Source organism: Urocitellus parryii, chromosome 5 (genome assembly GCF_045843805.1).
Source record: "Urocitellus parryii isolate mUroPar1 chromosome 5, mUroPar1.hap1, whole genome shotgun sequence".
NCBI lineage: Eukaryota > Metazoa > Chordata > Mammalia > Rodentia > Sciuridae > Urocitellus > Urocitellus parryii.
This window is the reverse complement of record NC_135535.1, coordinates 198763784-198785525: the sequence shown is the minus strand read 5'-3', so window position 1 is coordinate 198785525 and position 21742 is coordinate 198763784. Positions and strand designations below refer to the sequence as shown.

The window sequence follows — 21742 nt, the reverse complement described above, 5'->3', positions numbered from 1 at the left end:
TAGGCTGTCCTAAGGGAAGAGATTGACAAATTTTTTCTCTGAAATGCCAATAGTAAATATTTTAGGCTTTGTGAGGTCTCTGTTGCAGTTCCCAGCTCTGCCATGTAGATCACAGACATCATGCGAATGTATGGCATGGCTGTGTAGCCGTAAAACTTCATATATGAATATCTTAATTTTCATGTGTCATGAAATGTCTTTTGATTTATTTAACTATTTAAAACATTTTAAAAAAGAATTAAAAAAAATTTTTAAATGTTGATGAACCTTTAAACCAAATAAAATAAGCAGTGGATTGGATTTGGACCACTAGCTGTAGTTTGCCATTCCCTGCTTAGATATTTTAAAGTATAAAACCCCTTAAGTTGACTCTTCGCTCTTTCCTTGTCTTACCCCATTCTCTGCTCCCTAAAACCAACCTTGCCTAGTTCAGCCTTAATGTCTCTCCTGATAGTTCCAAGTGAAATGTACTCTGTCTGCTACATTTTTCTGACACTTGCTTGTATCATTTACTTAGTACTTATAGTTTTTATTTCCAAACCATAATAAAAATAAGCACCTGAGTACCAAGCTTCCATTTAAGTCCTGAGGTGACATTGCTATTATGCATCATTCTGTCACAAAGTGTGATTGACAAAGAATTCTTTTACTGTCCCTGCCCCCTCCCTCAAAAGACTAAATATCCTCTATATTTTGTAAAAGGAACTATAGTAAAATAGATGTATTAGGTACCATGCTCGGTATTTAGAAAAGACTAGTTCTTTTTTTGCCTTAGTATTGCTGGTGAGGTGAAGGATTGATTGATGTGTGTTAGCTCGTGTCTGTGTGACTGCTAGTTTTGGTGTTTCTTTGCTCACTGATCTTTTTGCTTTTCCTGTGGAACTTCTCGAAGCCTTGCCACAGGAATCAGAGACTGCATGAGCTTGAGAAAGGGTAGACAGACATTATTTAGGTCTCGTTGAATTGAGATAAATGGTACAAAGGAAAGCACAACAATTTGTGGAGTAGTTGCAACCCTCTTTATTTTAATAAAGAACTGCATAATAAATCTGAAAGGATACATGAGAAACCAGTAAAAATTCTTACAAGGGGCTGGGGTTGTGGCTCAGTGGTAGAGCACTTGCCTAGCATGTGTGAGGCATTGGGTGCTATCCTCAGCACCACATATAAATACATGAATAAAATTAAAGGTTCATCAATATCTAAAAAAATATTTTAAAAAAGTTTTTATAAGGATCAAGGTTGATGGTAAAGAGAGAGGGATCTAGGTTGATGATGATGGATGGAGTCAAGGTGATAGCACACATTTTACTGTAAAATAGAACTCTCAGGTAGATTCCAACTAAAGAGGAGATATTACTAAGCATTATTTCAGTTTTTGTCTTATTTTGAGTGTAAATTCATCCTCTGTGGTTTATTGTCATCTCTGAAGCAGAGAATGACACTAGAGAAAATATCAGAACAAATAATAGTGCCCCTTTTTTGGAGGAAGAACCAAAAGCAATGCTTATTTCACATATTGGAAACAAGTTAAATATGTAACACCTTGAGGAGTGTGTATGTTTTAACCATAACTACTTAGTGATACAAAAAAAAATTGGAAATAAATAGAATGGTCAAAATTTTAAAACAACACAAACCAGTTAAAATTAAGGTGTTTCTGTAGATGATTTGTCCATAAAGTTGTTTTGAATTAGCATGCGGTCATGCCTTGGCATTTCCTTTGTTTTTAGCATTTGGGCATGCATATTCACATTTCTGCTGTTTGAATAAGACCTATTTAAACCTATCTGAATTGTTATATCATATGGATCATTTACTATTAATTTTAGCTTCATATTTTTATTTGTTAAGCTTTTTAGAACTTGAATCAAGTACAAAGAATATAACTTCAGTAATTGTTTCTCCAGATCCATAAGGTGGAATATCATACTCCTCACCCACAGGTAGCCATAGTTCCATGTGAGGACTTTCAGTTTTTAAAGTATCAATTTGAAATAAAAATAAAATGGTTCTGAGTGAGAACTTTTTAACTTTATTTTGAAGTAACTTCAGACTTACAGAAAAGTCTTTGAAGACTTTTATTGAACTTCCCTGTTGTAAGGTTTTGAGAGTAAATTTTGCCAATGTGGAAACAAATTAGAAATGTTAATAGAACACAGTGCTTTTTGAAACTCTTAGAGATGGTAATTTTGATCAGAGATAGGCAGCTGCACCACAGTGCCTACCTTGTGGTAAGCCTGCAGTTGAAATAGCTTCTGTTATTATTTCTCAAGATCATCATTACAGTATTTATCAAGAAAAAGGTCATTAAACAAAACTGTCTTCTCTTTTGCATATTTTGTTGTGAGAATTAGAGTTTGAATTTTATTAACTTAAAGGGTCTCATACTGTAAAGGGAAGTTCATTTCTAATTATCTGAAATATAGTTTTGAGATTCCCAAGCAGTAGTTTGGATGTGGAAAGATAATTTTCTTTGTAAATATTGCTTCCAACATTTTGCTTTTGTCTTACTTATTAAAAAGCAATCATTCTAAATGGTTGTATGTTTGAGTTGACTAAAGCTTCTTTTTTTAACCACAAATGAATTCAATTGCTATATTTGTTGTACTGCTATTAAGAGGCTCTATTATTTTACATTAGTGTTGTATCATATTATTAAGATAATTAGTTTTTAATTTTAACCTGCAGTCCCTCTTCTATCTTGAAGAACTTGAGGTGTTTTTCAAAGAAAACGTATACCCTTGTGAGATTAAGTACAAGATAAATTAGATCAAAACAACCATATAGAAAAGAGATAAATTTTCTGACAGCCTTGGCAACAAAGGAAATTGATGAATTATTTAGCTCTTATTATCATTTTTTAAAAATTAACTTATTTTTAATTGAAAAATTGTGTTCATTTTGTACAACATGTTGTTTTGAAATATATTAGATACAGATATAGATATATACATATTGTAAAATGGCTAACTCAAGCTAAGTAACCTGTATTACCTCACAAGCACTTAATTCAATTTTCTGATAAAGTATGCATGTCCTTTAGGAGAAAAAAATTCTGACTTCACATTCTAAGAGGGATGTGTCCATAAAGCTTTATGTAAGACATTGAATAATGTAGTGGATATATTTGAGGATCTGATTTTACTAACCCAATAACATTTTTTAAAACAAATTAAGATTATAGTCAATGAAAGCAAAGGCTATAAATCTTTGTTGTGTAAGAATCCCCTACTCCAAAGCAGTATATTTCGGAGTGTCTGAACTGATTTTAAATAGAAGGAGATACTAATTAAGGTCAGTTCTTCACTGAGTCACACTTACGCTGTTCTAAAGCCTCTGTTTTCTCAGCAGCTTTTAACGTGTTATTTTTCTGGGTTCCAAAAATACATCTTTAAAAAACTTTTTAATGTTAAATATTATAAAATAAAGCGGTTGGCATTCTTTGTTGCCTTATTCTCATTAATCTGTTGTCATCATGGACTCACGAATTTCAGTTTTTCTCAATGTTTATAATCCCTTATTGTCTGAACAAATGAATAAAAGTACTGATGCTGTTGGGAGAAGCAAATACAAAATACAAAATGAGAGAAGGACCATTTTAATTATTTTAGTGCCTAAATTGTCCCAGATTTGGCTAGTAGGAGCCCCTCTCAAGCTGGCCCCTGCATGCTTATGACATGACCTCAACTTTATTTTTGAGAACTTCATTACTTTCTGCTGTAACAAGCAGTTATATGTTTATCTTATCTTCCCTCTGCCATAATCCTAGTATCAACTATGTTTCCAAAGAACCTTAGTTTCTTTTAATAGAAATGGTGGTTATGGTATGGATATGAGATGTCCTCCAAAGCACCTATGTTAATGCAGCAATGTTCAGAGGTGAAATGATTGGATTGTGAAGGCTGCAACCTTCTCAGTCTATCTTAGTTTGAATAGACTAACTGGGTGGTAACTGTAGGCTTGTGGGGCATGGCTGGAGAAGATGGGTCTCTCAGGTGTGCCCTGGAAGCTGCATCTTCCCTGTGGCCCCTTCTCCCCTCTCTCCCTGCTTCATGACCTCTCCATGATCTGAGCAGCATTCCTTCACTGGGCCCTGTCCCCATATTATGGTGCCTCATCTTGGGCCTAGAGCACTGGAATGACCACTTTGGACTGAAACCTCTGAAACTATGAGCGTCTAATAATTTTTAAGTTGTTTTTGTCAGGTATATTGGTCACAGTGTCATGAAAGCTGACTAAAGCAAGTCTTCGAAACCAGGATCTGGGGGAGCTGGAGTGGTAGAGCGCTTGCCTAGCATAGGTGAGGCACTGGGTTCTATCCTCAGCACATAAAAATAAAGTAAAGGCATTGTGTCCATCTACAACTAAAAAAATAAATAAAAAAAAAAAAAAAAAGAAAGAAACCAGGATCCGGGTGTGTTCACTGTTCTTTCATATGTTTATTGACCTCTTCTTCAGGCAGATTTAGGAAATGCATTTATGTTTTACACATACGTACATGTAGCATTAGAAGTCTGTTGAGTTCACCTGATGTGTCCAGCTCCATTTCATCTTCATGGGGTTTTTTCTTGCCTTGGTCCTTCTCCCATTTTGTATTTTGTGTTTGCTTCTCCCAACAGCATCAGTATTTTTATTCATTTGTTCAGTCCTGTAAAATATATCTCAAATAGTTTCAGACTTTTTTTTGATTCAGATACAAAAAACATTTACTACAGGGCTGAGGCTGTAGTTCAGTGGCAAAGCGCTTGCCTAGCATGTGTGAGGTGCTGGGTTCGATCCTCAGCACCACATAAAAATAAATAAATATAAATAAAGGCATATTGTCTATCTATAACAACAACAACAAAATAATTTAAAACACACAAAAAATATTTACTACAAGGAGTTGAGGATTTATTTGCAGTTCTCCTGACCCTACCCAGATTGAGGACATGTGGTCAACTACTGTTAGCTCTGCTGGCTTTGCATTCTGTCTTCTAATAACTTGAAGCCCATAAAGCTTCAAACTTCTGTTGCCCAAACTAACCACCATTTTCCTGCAGCCTTTGCTCTGAGCTAGGTGAACTGGGCTTGGGTCAAATAGTGCCCTTAGACTTGAAAAACCACAAGCTAGCAATTTGTACTTCTTCCAGATGCAAGTTTTTTAGATTAAATATTAATCTCAAAAGTCTGCTATGAGTAAGTTTTCATTGTCTTTAAGTGTGTTTTAAACATTCTTTTTATCCAGTTCTATAATTGCAGTTTATGGAAGGTTTGACCACTTCACTGCTGAGGTAATAGCATTCTGTCTACTGGTCACTTGATTTTGTTGTAGTTTTCTTGGTTGCCTTTTGTGCTTCTGTTGAGGGCATTTAAGGAGACTCAAACCATGCCACTAAGCTTTAGAATCTTACAATTATACCCTCATCATCTCTTGTTTTAATTACTAAATATTAGCCTGGGGCATGCATTTGAACTCACTGAATGTTTCCTTATCTGTAATACAGAATGGTAATATTGATCTTACTAGATTGTAATTATCATTAATCCTTGCACATAGGAGACACTCACTTAATGGCTCTTATCATGGTGATTTGGCCCCTGACATTCATCAAGAACCAAAAATAATTTTACTTTGGTTTTTATAAGGCAAAGGGAAGTGTTTGAGTGTGATTTAATTCTTTGTTAATGATATCATTTGTCTTGTTATATGTAATAGGAGAAACAGTTTGAAGATGAAAATTTGTTAGAAGGGAGAAACAGAATTAATCCTTTAAATAGCACTATGTTCATATTTTAAAGTGATATGTTTAGTTCTTCTGTAGGTTGGCATATTAATATTACAGAATTTTGAAATTAATTTACAAGAATGGTTATGGTTTCTGTGTTATAACCACAAAATATTTCTAGTTTGCATTTGTTTGTGAAGTCTTCATTTATTTTAGCATTGAGTTTGAATTTATGTGATTATTTTTGGTCCAGGTATTATGTTTTTTAAAAACCTCTATGGGGGGGGCTGGAGTCGTGGCTCAGTGGTAGAGCCTGGCACATGTGAGGCATTGGCAAGGTTTGACCCTTAGCAACACATAAAAATAAATAAATAAATAAAGGTATTGGGTCCACCTACAACTAAAAAATATATTTAATAAAAAACCTCTATCAGAAACAAATGAGAATAAGTGATAATCTTTGTTTTTCCCCCTTGAGTAGTTAATATATGGTTATTCTTTATAATTTCTGCATTTATTTTAATTTTTGACATCTTATTTAATTTTTAGAAAGGAAGAACTAAATATTTGAGGACATGATGGCTACACATAATTCTGAGTTAACTATAATATGTTGTCCCTGTAGTAAGCACTTTGCATTCATTGTTTCTAGCTTAGAGCATTTTTATAAGATTAGTATTATTATATCCATTTTATAGATGAACCAAGATACATAAGTTACTTGCTTAAGAATGTGCAGCTGGAATTGGGATCTGTGTTTGACTCCAAAATTCCTTACTCTGTTATCTTATTCCATATTTTTTTTCTTTTTCTTTTCAACTTACAGAAGAAAAAATACTTTGTCCTAAAAACTTGATATTATATTAGAAGAATATAAATTTTAGAATTTTTTTGCCCTTTTAAGGGCAAGTTAGTATTTTTAAAATAAGTTACCTTTTCAAGGTCTTATGATTTAGAAATGTAAATTAAGAATGAAATACCAAGAGCTGGGCATGTAGTTCAGAGATAGAGCACTTGCCTAGCATGAGCAAGGCCCTGGGTTGAATCTCTAGTACTGCCCCAAAAAAAGAAGAAGAAAAGAAAAAGAATCAAGTATCATTCAGATGAAGGCTGAAAGTTTTTTCCTTCATGGAAGGAGAGAGAAGAAATTAGCTTAAACATGAGACATTTAAATTTGTATAAAGAAACATTTCACTCAAAGTTAATAAAACTGGAAGGAATTTCTTGGATTTGTTGCTGATTATTATTGTTAGAGGACTCTTATATCTATAATTCTGTGTGAATTTAGAAATGATTCTATCTATAGAATATAGAAGTCTTGAGACTATGCTTGTGTTTGTTAGCTATTTAAGTTCCCCATGACAGTTTAAAAAAATAAAGCCAAGTGGTGTTTTCTCTTCATTTCTTTTGTGTTTCTCTAGGGTGTAATTAAAGAATCTTCCCTATAATTAAGTTGCTTTTGACTAAACTTTACAGAAGATTCCAATTTTGGAATTCATCTGTCCTGCATTTGCATAGATTCTCTTTTTTTCCTCCCTAAAGTTATGATGTTAGAAAATAGTTTTGTTTCTTTGTATACTTCTACTCTATTTCATATGGCAAAATATAGCTGTTTTAATTCCTCTGGTGCCTGAATTGTAAGAATTTAAGAAAATTAGGGAGCCAGCTGACATAAAACCAGTGCTATTTTAAAATGTGGAACTCCAATTTTTTTTAATGTTATGTTGGCATGCTATCTGCTCATATTTAATACCTTCCACAAAGATGAACTATAAAAAAATGAACTGTGGTCAGAAATAAGAATTCATAAAACGATTATGTCTTTGAATTTTCCCTATCTTTGTACCATTATGCCATAACTGTCCATCAGTGCTTTTAATGTATTTTATTTGCAAATAAGTTAATGATTTGAACCAAAAGATAACTGTCTTTTTTTTTTTTTTTTTGCTGTCAAAATTTCTTCAACTTGTTCATCTCAATTTATGTAGTCTTCATTAGCTGTGTGATATTTGGCAGGTTACCCAACCTCTCTGTGACCAGTTTTACAAGCTGTAAATCAGGGGTAATAATATAATCTATCTCATGGAGTAATTGTGAAAATTTAGTGTAATAATACATATAAAGCTCTTAGAACTGCTCCTATAGTAATTGTTAATTGTTACTACTACTACTATCACCACCACTTCTGCCGCCAATTATTCTGTTACTGTCAGTAGTGAAAAATTTTGTCTATGTACTGTGGTGAATACAAGAAAGTGTGAAGTTCATTTTCATTGCCTGCCCTCTGGAAACAAAGTGCAGTTAAGCTAACCGACAAAAACAAATGCATAAGCCAATCATCTATTCAAGGCTGTCTGATTGAATTGAGGCTTAAGTAGATATAGAAATTAGTGCAAGGAAAATATGTTTTCTAGTTGAGGCTGCTATTGAGAACCTTATGAATAAGAGACAGACAGATGGATGATAAATATTATATAATTGAAAAAGAGCCAGTTTGGATAAAAGTGAGAATTGTAAATATTTTCAGGGATCTGTCTGAATGAAGTGTAGAAGCATAAAAATGAGGGCCAAATTTGCTAGCAAAAGAAGACTGTGATCCTTTAATCAGAGAAAAGTCATTGTTTGTATCATTAAAAAATACCTATTTCAGAAGACTGTTATAGGGTGGGTTTTAAAAGGAATGATTGAATCCCCAGAGACAAACTAAGGGATGCAGTAGTAAGAGTGAGGATACACGTTAGTAAGAACAGGAAGGTAGGGACATGAGGGGTAACTGGGACAGGGCTTAGAGTGACTGTGGATGGTACAGGCAGGGGAGGAAAAGGAATGCTAAGGATTCTTGTATAGGATCGTGTTATCATTGGCATTAATTTGGCCAGCAAGTATTTATTATTTTTCAGATTTTGGTGATGTAAAGAGCAAAACTTAGCTTTCTGCCTTCGAAGAGTAGTAAGGGAAACAGGTGCTTAATTTCAGAAGCAAGTGGATTTCATTTTATGTGACGTAAGGAGAAGGGTGTGGTTGAATTTCCTTGTAGAAGTTTTCTGCAAATTCTTGGAATTTTACAGGTTGAGTAGGAGAAAGATGAGGCCTGGAGATTTGATTTTTAAGTCATTGTCGTAGACAGCAGAGTTGAGTCCTTATGTGAGGATGTTTGAGTGGGAGGAATGTGAGAGGGAGTGAGCAGCCAAGCTTAATTTTTTTAACAACTGATGAGTTGATAGTTGGCCCCCTTTGGGTACAAGGTTCTCCTTTCATATTAAATTATTAAAAAACAACTTTTTAATACAGGGGGCATTGGGAATTACTTTCCTTTTTCAGTAATTTGCTCTTGAGCCATGTAAATTCTTTTTCCCTATTTCTTAATAGATCTGGTTTGTGTTTGTGTTTAACATAAGCTTTCAAGATATCTTTTACTTTATATTTTGAACTCAGAACTTTCATGGAGCTAATAATAACTCTTTCAACAGATAGAGGGGTCTAAAGGCAATTTCCTTTGCTTTTTTGTGTAATAGTGCTGATCTTTCCTCAATCTTTGGAAATAGTATAGTAAAAATTTGGTTTATACTCATTTATTGTCTACTCTATGTAATTTGATTATCTTTTTTAATTAAAACAGGTATTAGCCAATGGTTGTTACTACTTATTCCTAGTGATTTTATAATTTGAATGGAATGTCTGGCTTTGTTTACTGAAGATTGAATTGTAAGAATACAGAGGTATAGAATGAAAATTAGTACTTTAAATATGAAGAATATAGTTCATCTAAGCTAAAAGCACACATCTAACTGGTCCTAGTATTTCCAGTAGGCATTCGTTTCTGTCATTTCTTCAGAAACTTCCATATTTTTTAAATATTTAGATAACAGTTGGGAAATCAGGAAAATGGAGGAAATACTGTTATTCTTCAGAGAACTAAAGCCTGACAGCCAACATAAATGCATTACTGGTCAAAGGAGTCCACTAATAATCGAAGTCAAAAGCAGGCGCAGGAAACACTAATGTAAGGAATTATGTCCCAGGAACGAGATATGGAGCTTGTGGAAAATAGTTATAATCTAAACAGTCTGGAGTAAGTTTTTGTTATTTTTAGACTGAAAAAATATTAAACGTAAGTTCATAAACATTATACTTTATTAAAATTCTAAGAAATAGTACTTTTTTAAGAGATAAATTTTGGAGTAGATTATTAGATTGGCAATTTTGACAAGTGCTTCTGTGAAATTGTCTTAGTACGTTTGCTTTTGCTATAATAGAATATCTGAGGCTGGGAAGTGGGAGGTTTATTTTGTTCACAGTTCTGGAGGTCCAAGAACATGGCACTAGCATCTGCTTGACTTCTGATGCAGGCCTTATGACCGAAAACAGTGTTGCTAAAAATTGATCTCTTAGTAAGCAAGACTGAGTGTCTAGCTCAAGTTTCTTCTCCTTTTAGGAAGCCAGAGCCCCGTCTAATCAGGGTCCTACTCTTTTGGCCTCATTTAACTTTAATTATCTCCCAGTATTTCTACCTTCAAATATTATTGTTGGACTAAGTTTCTACTCCCTTAATAATACCTCATAGTGGAGATTTAGAATTCAACATGAGTTTTGTGGGGAACATACAGACCACAGCAATAGGGAAGTTAACTTATCTAGGAAGCACTGATGTTACTTTCTTTATTGAGTATTAATACTGTTTGCTGGTATTTTCTAGTATTTGAACATTTACTAAAGGCTGCAGTTCCTTCTGAGTGCTTTAACAGAAGAAATGTAAAAAGAAGATGTGATGTATGTGAAGATGTTGTGTAATGCTTTGACTAGAATCAAAAGCTGATTTCAAATCAATTAGTTAAATCAATATACATTACAAAAGCAAAACTAAATTCTAAACAACCAGACAAAATATTTTCATCATTAAACATCAAAATAAACTTAACTGAAACAATGAAAATACAGGCTGAGCATCTCAAATCTGAAATCCAAAATGCAGCAAAATCCAAAAATTTTTGAGCACCAGTATGTACCCACAAGTGGGAAATTTTACATCTGACTTCATTGACAGGTTGCAGTCAAAACTCAGGAACACTAAAAATGATGTATAAAATTACCTTCAGGTTATATGTATAATGTGTATATAAAACATAAATGAAATTCATGTTTAGTCTTGGGTTCCATTCCCTAAGCATTTCAAAGGTATATGCAGATGTTCCAAAATCAGGAAAACCTGAAACACTACTGGTCCCAAGCATTCTAGATAAGAGATATTCAACCCGTACTCATACGATTGGAGTAGTCAGTAATAGCGAAAGAGTCCATTTGCTGGGATATTTGTCAATAAAATAAATAAATAAATAAAGACTTTTGAATAGAATGAATAATGTTTTGTGTGCTTTAAACATCCATTGTTAAGAATAATAAATTGTGGGCTGGGGAATGTAGCTCAGTGGTAAAACACTTAACCTACTATATGTGAGGCCCTGGTTTCGATCCCCAGTACAGCAAAAAAGAAAAAACAAATAATGATAAGTTTCAAATATTTGTGTAATTATCTTTTTAATATTTTTAATGATTTCTATTGAGAATTTATTTTGTCCTAAGATTCCTTTTAATATGTTGTATTATCAAATTTCTGTATCAGGTAAAGATCATGTTTATGTTTTTTTTAGATATATAATCTTGTTGTAATATTATTATTGATTCATAATAATAGTAAACCAAGCATTTATTATCCTTTAACATCTTTGAAACTTATTATGACCCTATCACAGAAAAATGATTATTCATTATTATAATCACTCATTATTTGTTTTCTTTGAATTGCATTATTGAGATAAAGTTCGTCTACCATACAGTTCTACCATTTAAAGTGTACAATTTACTGATTTTTACTGTATTTGTAACAGGGTTATGCAACCATCATCATAATCTAATTTTAGGTCATTTTCATTCCTCTCAAAGAAATCCCATACTCATTAGCAGACTATCCCATTCTCCTCTAGTTTTTCCTAATTCTACATTGGGAAGTTTGTCGGACAACAAAGTGATAACAAATTTAGTTATAGATCCAATTGGATTTTATTTGCAGTTCATGAATCAAGGCAGCAACTATTCAACAAAATAGCAGGTGACATCCCTTCTACAAAACCCCTTATAGTTCCCAGTGGGCAGTAGTAAAACAGTGGGTTTTCATTGTTAAGAATGAAATGGGAACAAGGAAACAGCAATAGAAGGGAAAAAAGGTTGATTAACATCAGGTTACTTCAGATTGCTTTTTTGTCAAAGTTAAGCTAAGGGAACTTCCTTATTATACTGATTCAGATATACTGAAATGTATTGCTTTTAGGAAAAACTGGTGTGTTTGGGGATCTATCTGCTTCATTAAAGTTTCAGTTTGATTATGTGATACTTAATTTTGAATAACTCCATTTAGCTTGGTCTGTTCATTCAGGGCCTCTTGCCAGGAGTAGGGGCACATGCTTATAATCCTAGCAATTTAGGATATTGAGTGAGGCAGGAGGATCACAAGTTCAAAGCCAGCCTTAGCTACTTAGTGAGGTCCTAAGCAACTGAGTGAGAGCCTGTATCAAAAACATGAAAAACTGGGAGTGGGTGAAAGTAGGTTGTAGCTCAGTCGTGAAGCACCTCTGGGTTCAATCCTCAGTACCCAAAATAAACTAAAATAAGTAATAAATGATAAATAATGAAAAAATAAACAAACAATGGCTTCTTATAATTTGTTATACATACTTATCTACTTTCTGTCTATAAATTTTCATATTCCGTGTATGTGTTCTTTTGTGACCCTCTTTTCACTTAGCATTTTCTATTCATATTATGGCATATTCTAGTACTTCATTTTGCTTCAAAAAATATTTCATTTTATGAATATACCACATTTTATTTAACCTATTTATCACTTGTTAGACATTTTGGTTGTTAACACTTTGAGGCTGTTATGAATTATGCTCCTTTGAACATTCATATGCATATTTTGATGTTAATATAAATATTTTAAGCTTTTCTTTCAGCTGTATAGCTAGAAGTGAAATTGCTGAATCATATCATATGTTAACTTTTTAAATATATTTTTTCTTTAGTTATAAGTGGACACAATATTTTAATTTTATTTTTATGTGTGCTGAGGATCGAACCCACTGCCTCACGCATGCTAGGCAAGCGCTCTACCTCTGAGCCACAACCCCAGCCCCTCATATGTTAATTTTTTAAGCAATTGCCAAACTGTTTTCCAAAGTGACGGCACTGTTTTACATTCCCACCAGTATGTATGAGGATTCCAGTTTTTCTATATCCTTACCAGTACTTTCTACCTTTTTCACTATGGCTATTCTAGTGCATTTCAAGTAGTTTTGATTTGTATTACCTTGATGCCTAATAACATTGAGCTTCTTTTCATGTGCTTTACTGGTCATTTGTACATCTTTGTAGAAACACCTATTCAGATCCTTTTGCCTGTTTTAAAAGTGGATTATTTGACTTTTTATTGTTGAGTTGTAAGAGTTTTTCATTTTTTTTTCTGGATACTGGAGACTTAACCAAGTACATAATTTGCAAATATTTTCTCCCAATGTGTGGGTTATCTTTTCATTTTCATGGTGTGCCCTTTACAAAATTTTTTTTAATTGTGATGAAGCCAAAGTTATCTATTTTCCCTTTTGGCGATCATGTTTTTGATGTTTTATCTAGCAAACCATTGCGTAGTTCAAGGTCAAAAAGGTTTGATTTTATGTTTTCTTCTAAGAATTTTGTTTTAGGTCTGTGGTCAATTTTTGTTACGCTTTGTGTAATTATTTTTAAAAGCATTTTTAAAACACTATGGAAAATATGGAATAGCTTATGAATTCAGGGAGAATTTCTGAGAATTCTATTAGGAGCGCTAGGTGGTGCCCAACCTTCTTTTCTCTGTATGGTAGTAAAGGCTCTGAGGTAGTTTACTCTTTAAACAGATGATGGCAGCAGAGTTTGGTGAATGAAAATTGTAGTTAGAAGTTAATATTTTAAAATTATGAGTTCTTTTGGCCTGCCTTCTTTTTGGTAATAGGTTGTTAAATGCTAAGTTTTAGGCTCCTTGTAAGATTCTTGAAGGATTATTTAAATCAGGTATTTTTCTACATAAGTTTATTCAGACTTTTCAGTGTGTGAAAAGGCCAGTTTGTGAGGTATGCACATGATGTCATGATTTGCCAAACCCAGGACACAGTTTTCTCAGATTTCTCTAATGTATTTTATCTACTTAATTATCTCACTCCTATTTATAATCTTCATGTAGAGATGAAGTGGTAGAGTAACAGTCAAAATGTTGGTTAGTGCTAAAACTGTTCTGAAACAAATTGGAAGATTCTAAGGATATAGGTAAAATAGAAGTTGGACACATAAGGGATCTCTTTTTTTAAATTCAGTAATAAAGACAGTTTTTACATAATTTCATAATTGGACCTCAGATGTTCTTTTTTAGGACAGCCTAGTAAACAGGGAAATTAGGTGTTGCCATTCATTGATAATTGTTTTCAAGATAATAGAAATGACACACATCCATTGAGCACTTAGAGTTTGCTAAACACTGTGCTAAATGCCTTTTGTACATTGTCTTGTACTTTCAGAACAATTCTTAGAGGTAAGTACTATTTTTAACCCCAAATTTTCTGCAGGAGCAGCTGGATTTAGAGAAGTAAATAATTTGCATAGGTTCACATTAGGAGATGAAGTTGTGTGTTTGTTTATAAACAATTGTATTATACTTCTGTGTATTTAATTCTTGTGGAGCTGATGTACTGTATTGCTTTGCAACTTTTAAAATTCTTAATTCAACAGTCTTGAAAAATCTCTAACTCTTGCTTACTACATAAGGCTATGTGGTCAGTGTCTTATGAGTGGATAATATTTTCTTGTTTGGCTTGGCTGCTGAAAAAGAGCATATCTTGTGATCTCATCTAATTTTAGCTTTACTTTGCTTTTCCACTAGAGGGCATACAAAATGTTAGGTTTGACTTGTTTTTTTCCCCTGTAAATAAACCACAATAGTAATGGAATAAGTATTTCTTATTATAGTGACCAGAAATAAAAAAAAATAATGCATAGAATCGGTATAATGCTCTTCCTGTTTTATTTTGTACTGCAGATTACTCATTTTTGGATCCTATGATAGAGAAGCAAATATTCATTGCACACTTGAGTTGAGCAGTGGTGTTTGGGAAGAAAAACAAAGGAGTTCTATTAAGACGGTAAAATTGATTTACTTAATTTTACTTCTGTATAAAGTTTTATTCTCTAAGCATATTTTTATTAATATTTTTATATTCATAGAGTTATTTTTAGTCATGAGCAAATAGTGATGACCAGTTCTTAATTGTCTTATTAAAATAGTACAATATTGGTAATAAAATAAATCACGTGAAAATAGTTAATATTCAGACTGTCTGCCTAAGAAATAAAATCTGACTGATTTTTCATCCCAGAATTTTAAAATTGTTTCAGTAAGGGATTAGAAGGAAATAGTTTTACTGAATGCCTGAGAAAACATGAATTCACAGCATTCATTCATTCAGCAGGTGTTTTAGGAGCACTTATTTTGTGGTAGGCACTGTTTGGAGGCTGGAGGGACGATTCCAAAAAAGAAAAGATCCTATACCTGTTATATGAACATGGGGCAGTGGTTTGGTGTGGGAGTTAGAAGCTGGCTGGGAGGTAAGCTTCCCATTATAGGACAGAATGTAGCAATAAACTGTAAGCCAAAAAAGTGAACAAAGTTCCAGAGATTGACAAGTACTAGGAAGAAAAGTACATGAAAAGGTGTATGACAAAGGACTTAGAAGTTATGACAAAGGAGGCTTTTTAGATCTGGTGATAACAGGGAAAGCCTCTAAAAAGAAGACACTAGAGGCGATGCTCAGCTAAATCTGAATCATAGGTAAATAATGAACATATATATGTTTTTTTTTCTCTTCCCAATATTAATATTAATATCTCCCCAGTATTTCAGGGTTAACAGTCAAAAATGCTGCTAAATCTTTTAACATGTAATGGCAAGGTATTTTTATGTATGTTCCTTTTACTTTTAATTTGTTTTCAATTTCTTTCTGTTGTGAACATCCTTACATAAAAATCAGAGGGGGGGATAGAAATTTTCTTGGAAGGAATAAAGTAATTTTGATGAGAGTAGGAAAGTAGGGAGAAGTAAAACTGGCAAGGGAGGGCAGCCTGGCACACAGAATTTGAGATGATGAAAATAGTGGGAGCTGCTGAAGATTTTGACCCTGGTAACTGACATGGTCAAAATAGAGGTTTAAAGGTGTTTTCCTTTTTTATTTGGTGACTGTCATTGCCCAACTTTCTTTTAAGTTATATCTCCGCTGTTTGAATCAGCTCCTCAAGGAATAAAATATCCAGTTTTAGAGTTTGTATTGAAATACATAACTACATTGAAACACGTTGTTTTGTCTAAGTACATTTTTGACTGTGAGTTGGTTGTAACTTGCCATTGCTGTTGGCATTTTCAGTTTCCTTTATTATATTTGCAAAGATATAAGATTAGACGGCTTTAATACTTTAGAACAAAGGCTAGCAAGACCTTCATCTTGAATTATTATTTTAGATCTTAGTATATGTCATTAACAGTTTTCAAGAAAGAATTCTAGGTTACTGTATTTAGTGATCTCATTGAAAATGTCAAAAACATTAAGTGTCTTCAGGCATTAAATTACCTATGTCTGAATTTAATAACTCAAGGGAGGAGAATTAGTTTTTCAAGACAATACAAAATATCAGAGAATAGGATTTGATAATTAGGGATATATTGCAAATTTGAGTAGAAAATAGCTCTTTAGAAAACAAGTATGCTAAATTAGTGATGAATTTAGGACATTATCATTATATAAATATAGTCTTCAGGTTTAAATTCACCTTTTAAATGTTGAAATTTGTTCAGTGCATGTAACCACTAATTGTAATGAATATGCAGAATGAAAGAAATTTAATTCCTCCAGTATTTTAATGTGCCTTTGAAGTTTTAAGACACTACAAGGCTGTAATAAAAGAGCCTGGCTTTATCTTCCGTCACTCATATAGTTTTATCCTTATGATTGCAAGATATCTAATGCACCCCTCAGTATCACATCATTTAAGAAAAAGGGTAAGGTCTAAGATAGGCCAAAGGCACATGTCAACCAGATTTTGTCTTTCAATACTTTACTTAAAATGTACCCCCGGGTACAAGGAAATGAGTTAGCCAAGTAAAAGTAAATGGATGGGAAAAAGAATTAGTGTTCTTCAGCTGAAAAGACAGGTGGGTGTGATTAATGAGAATGAATAAATACAAAAAATAAATAATAGATAATCAACAAATTTACTGAGTTGAGAACTAAGTCTATGGAATTATGAATATAAACCTCATGTCCCTGATGATAATCAGGTGATTAATGCTAAAAGAATACTTAAAAGGTCTTTGATAATACTGCAGGCTACATACTTGGTGGTAGACTTCACAGGGGAACAAATACGCTATATTTTTAATGCTATGTGTCCTACCCCTAGTATAATTCCTGGTATGTTGTGTTGTTCAGTCAATGTCCTGTAAGCAAAAAGACAGAATGATTTTCTGAAATATAGATCTAAGTCTGTCCATTGCCCACTTAAGTCCCTCAATGGCATTTTTTCCTTCTCTCTCTTTTTTTAATTTGTTCTTGTCAGTTATACATGCCAGCAGAATACTCTTTGTTGTACACAAATGGAGCACAATTTTTTGCTTCTGGTTGTATGCAATGTAGGGTCACACCATTTGTGCAATCAATCATGCACATATCTAGCGTAATGATGTCCATCTCATTTCAACATCTTTCCTACCCCTGTGCCCCTCCCTGCCCCTCCCTTCCCTTTGCCCAATCCAAAATTCCTCCACTCATCCCCCTCCCCCCATTATGGATTAGCATCCACCTATCAGAGAAAACATTCGGCCTTTGGTTTTCTTGGGATTGGCTTACCTCTAAGAACAAATTCTTTGATGTGACAAAGTCAACCGTCCTGGTCTGGTTCCTATTTGTTTTCCCTGCCCTCTTTCTTGCTTCTCATTCTCAACCAAACCATGTGTGGTTTGGTTGTCTTTTACTCCGTCATTCCTGGTCACACACTCTTTACACTACACGATCCTGATATGTGTGTACCCTTCCCCCCAACTCACTCCTCCACGCATATCTTCACCCACCCCATTCTTCAGATCTCTGCTTATGCCAGATGTTAGCTTGTTTGCCCTCAGGTTTGTTCTTGGGCGGTCTCCCTGCTCCATGCCTTAAGAGGACTAGCCTCTGCCATTGTGTTTCAAGCCTTCAGGGGTATCCAGCTTTCAGCCAAGTTTGACCAGAGTGAACACTCATAGGAAGTGAAGCACTGGGGAAGCCAGGGAGGTTTTCCTCTTATCCTCTGCTTTGGACAACATGTCTGGCAGAGGCTCTTTCTCCTCCATGCTCTATGTTTCTCCCAGGACAGGCCCACAATGCTTCCAACTTCTGTTTGGTACTTCAGTCCCTGGCCTCTTCTAATACCACTTTTTCCCCTCTGTCATTCCAGCCTAAGGTAGTAGTGACTTTTTACTGTAGCTAATATCTGAGTTTCCTCACTCTCTCCTTATTTGGTATTCAGTTTTTCTGTCACCAAGTAGCGATTCCCATTTTGAAGTCCCATGCTTTCAAATACTCAGGTGTTTTCTCTTTTCTTATCAGAACCTGATAAACCAATCATCATTTCCTCTGGGAAGCCTTTCCTAACTAGCACAAACTCCTTGATAAATACTTGTGTCACAGTTGGAATTTTATATTTGTAGCTGTATGCTAATTTGATCAGTGTCGCCACCAGTATCTTTCATTACAGCAAGTGTCATGATTGGTTTTACTCTGGATATTCAGTAACTGTTTCTGAGAAGACTCTGGCCTCCATCCTCCAGGTACTCTCAACACTTTTTTGTTCTCACACCTTTAGGGTTTCAGAGTGACTTTTAGTTATGTTTGTCTCCTTCCTTCCATCAAAGCTGTTTTTGATCTGTTTTAATAAAATAAAAACCTTTAGAAGAGGAAGTCCACAAAACAAGATTTCCTGCTGATTATTACTTTTGTGAAAAGTCTGGTTTCTAGAATGAGAATTTTAGTTTACAAATGTGATACCTATTGGTGTAAGTATTTTACTTCTGGAATTACTAAAAATGTCAAAAGGACTTCTGACTATGTGTAAGTTCAGGGTTGCCTAAATAAAATGACTAAGTATGATCTAAGATTTACCCTTTTAGTTGTAGAGAATTTTAGAATTCTTGCTGGGTGATATTGAATGTTCTAGCTCCATATTGTTGAGTGTTCATACAAAGAACATAAAAGAGCTCCCTAAAGAACTCTGACTTTTTGAGTAAGAACATCTGAGACAGATTTATAAATACTTTAGGCCAGATGCCTCAAAGTTGGCATTTTGGTATTTGTGTAGGGCCAAATGCCTTGCAGGTAGCATTTTGGTGCACCTATTTAACCATTTGCCATTTACAGTCTTAATCTTATGAAAAGAAAGAGAAAGATTAATGCAAATAAAGCTTTTTTGAAAATGTCAGTTTTTATGAAAACTCTGGTTTAGTTCAATCTGATAATATTTGCAAATACAGGAGGGATTCAGTGAAACTTTAACTGTATATAATGTTCTGCGATTTGGCTTTTTAAATACTAAATGCCTTTGAGCTTTAATAGTAAATCCTGTGCAACATTTTCACTCTTGAAATTGATCTTAATTAAAAATGAGGGATGCAGTTTTCTGCCTTAGGTTTTCTTACTGTTTAGTATGATTGTGAAATGCTGCGAAAAGAGTGGGCACTTATGTTAAAATACAGAAACATAAAGTCTCCATATCAGATCAGTGTAAGGCACTATTGTATGAGAAGAAACTGAATATGAGGAGATAAGTCATTTTGTGATCCTTTTCTTCAATGGAAATTCAAACAGTGGTACTGTGTACATCATCAGTATCACTATTAACATATGAAGGGAATCAGAGTTTCAGTATAAAATATCATGAGCTTCCGTTGAAAGGAAAGCAACCTTCTTTTGGAAAATCTAGAAAAGAATATATTAAGGAGATGACATTTGAGCCTAGCCTCACAGTGTATGTGGAATTTTGAGATGGTAAAGAAGGCATTTCAAGATGGAGGCCATGGCATAAACCCCAATAAAGAGTAAGAATATTTGGGTATAATTAAGATATAGTGAGTTGTCAGTGTTGTCTAAAGAATATGGTAGCATAGGAAGATTATGCCAAACAAGAGTGAAAGCTTGGATCTTATTATAGAGTGCTTTAAATACCAGGCTAAGAATTTGACTGTTTACGGTCAAAGATAGTAGGAACTATGGCGGCTTTTAAAATGAAAACAAGCTCATCAGAATCTTTCTTTAGGTAGTCTTGGAACTAGATTTCAATCTCAGACCACTTGTTGGTAGTATGACCTTCATCAAAGTTCCCAAAGCCGTTCTATCCACACGTAGTTATCATTCTATAAAATGGTTCTGATAGTGCTTCTCATGGATGTATGGGGGTTAAATGAGATTCTGTATATGAAAATATCTAGTACAGTAGCTGGCACATAGTAGTTTATTGATAATATGTGTATTGACCAGTCACAGTGGGTAAAATCAAGGATGGTTTGATTTTAACATAAAGTACTAGTGGTGATGTCTAATAAAAGTCTGATCCAAAATGATAACAATGGAAATGGAAAATATTATCAATGTGAATTTGCGTACCTTTGGAATTGGAAAGGTTTGGAAGTAAGAAGGGAAGCCAGAAAGACCAGGCTATGAGGAGGGAAAAAGAAGAGGCAAAAGAGGATCTCACTTAGGACAAGTTGGTTTTGAGATTACAGTGGCAAACTATAAAAACAGGCCAGTCCAGAGATGGAAGTTTTGTGATCTGCTGTTTTGTTCTTTGTTTTTTTAAAATTTTCAAATCTGTTATTTCAACTTCTAGTGAACTTTTAAGATGAACACTGTTGGGCTTTATGCTGCTATATTTTTTATTCTCTTTTTTCAAATAGGATAAGAAAAACAGTGTTTTTACAATATAGTGATAACATTCTAATTTATTTTTATTTTGCTGAGGATCAAATGCAGGGTCTCATGCATACTAGGCATTCAACCATTGAGCTACATCCCTTGCTAAAAAGTTTTTTAGGAAGAGATTTTGAAAGAACATTAAGGAGATCATATTCATAAAACTTAAACATTACTTTTACATTTTGTTTCTCAGGACCCTGCAGTTTACTGTGACCCAAGTAAAATTGATTGACTCAGTTCATACTTTCTCATGAACTAAAACATCCTTTTCAAGCACAGTAGTAATTTCCCATTAAAAACTAACTTAGGCCGGGTGTTGTGTTGCATCGCCTGTAATCTCAGCAGCTTTGTAGGCTGAGACAGGAGGATCTCAAGTTTAAAAGCCAGCTTCACAAACAGCAAGGCGTTAAGCAACTCAATGAGACCCTGTCTCTAAATAAAATACAAAAAAGGGCTGGGGATGTGGCTCAGTGGTCAAGTACTCCCAAGTTCAGTCCCCGATACAAAAACTCACCTAGCCATATAACTTGTTTTGAGTCATATAAAGAGTTTATACAGAATGTAGAACTAGATCATGAATGATTTAGAAAGGTGTTAAGAGCGGTGTTATCAGAGAGCTGTAGTAGTATTCAGCTCATGACCCAGATGTACCCAGTCCAGGGTTTGTCGGCACTACAATATACAGTCTCTTTGCCAGTCGCAGTTTTAAGACTACTCATGCAATAACTATTTAATCCTTATTGATCAAATCCATGAGAATGGACACTGTCATCATCTCCATTTTACTTATGAGGAAACTGAGGTGCAAAAGGAGAAAGTAACACATAGCTGGCAAGGGATAAAGACAGTCTGCAAAGCCAGGTATAATAACTCCACAGCTGGTATTCTTAACATTACTGCATCATCTCCACAAAAGGTACCCAGTAGGCCTGCATTCATGTCCACATTTCCATTTTACTTTTA

General features: G+C 34.1%; 1 protein-coding gene across 3 annotated transcripts in view; it reads left to right on the top strand.

The window, feature by feature from the left end:
* Pdzd8 (PDZ domain containing 8) overlaps positions 1-21742 on the top strand; it is an 84891-nt gene that overhangs the window by 33838 nt on the left and 29311 nt on the right. For all 3 annotated transcript variants that reach the window (XM_077799140.1, XM_026384202.2, XM_077799141.1), the window contains exon 3: positions 14830-14932. In XM_077799140.1, the coding sequence (XP_077655266.1) occupies positions 14830-14932 (103 nt within the window). The remainder of the gene's footprint in view (positions 1-14829; positions 14933-21742) is intronic.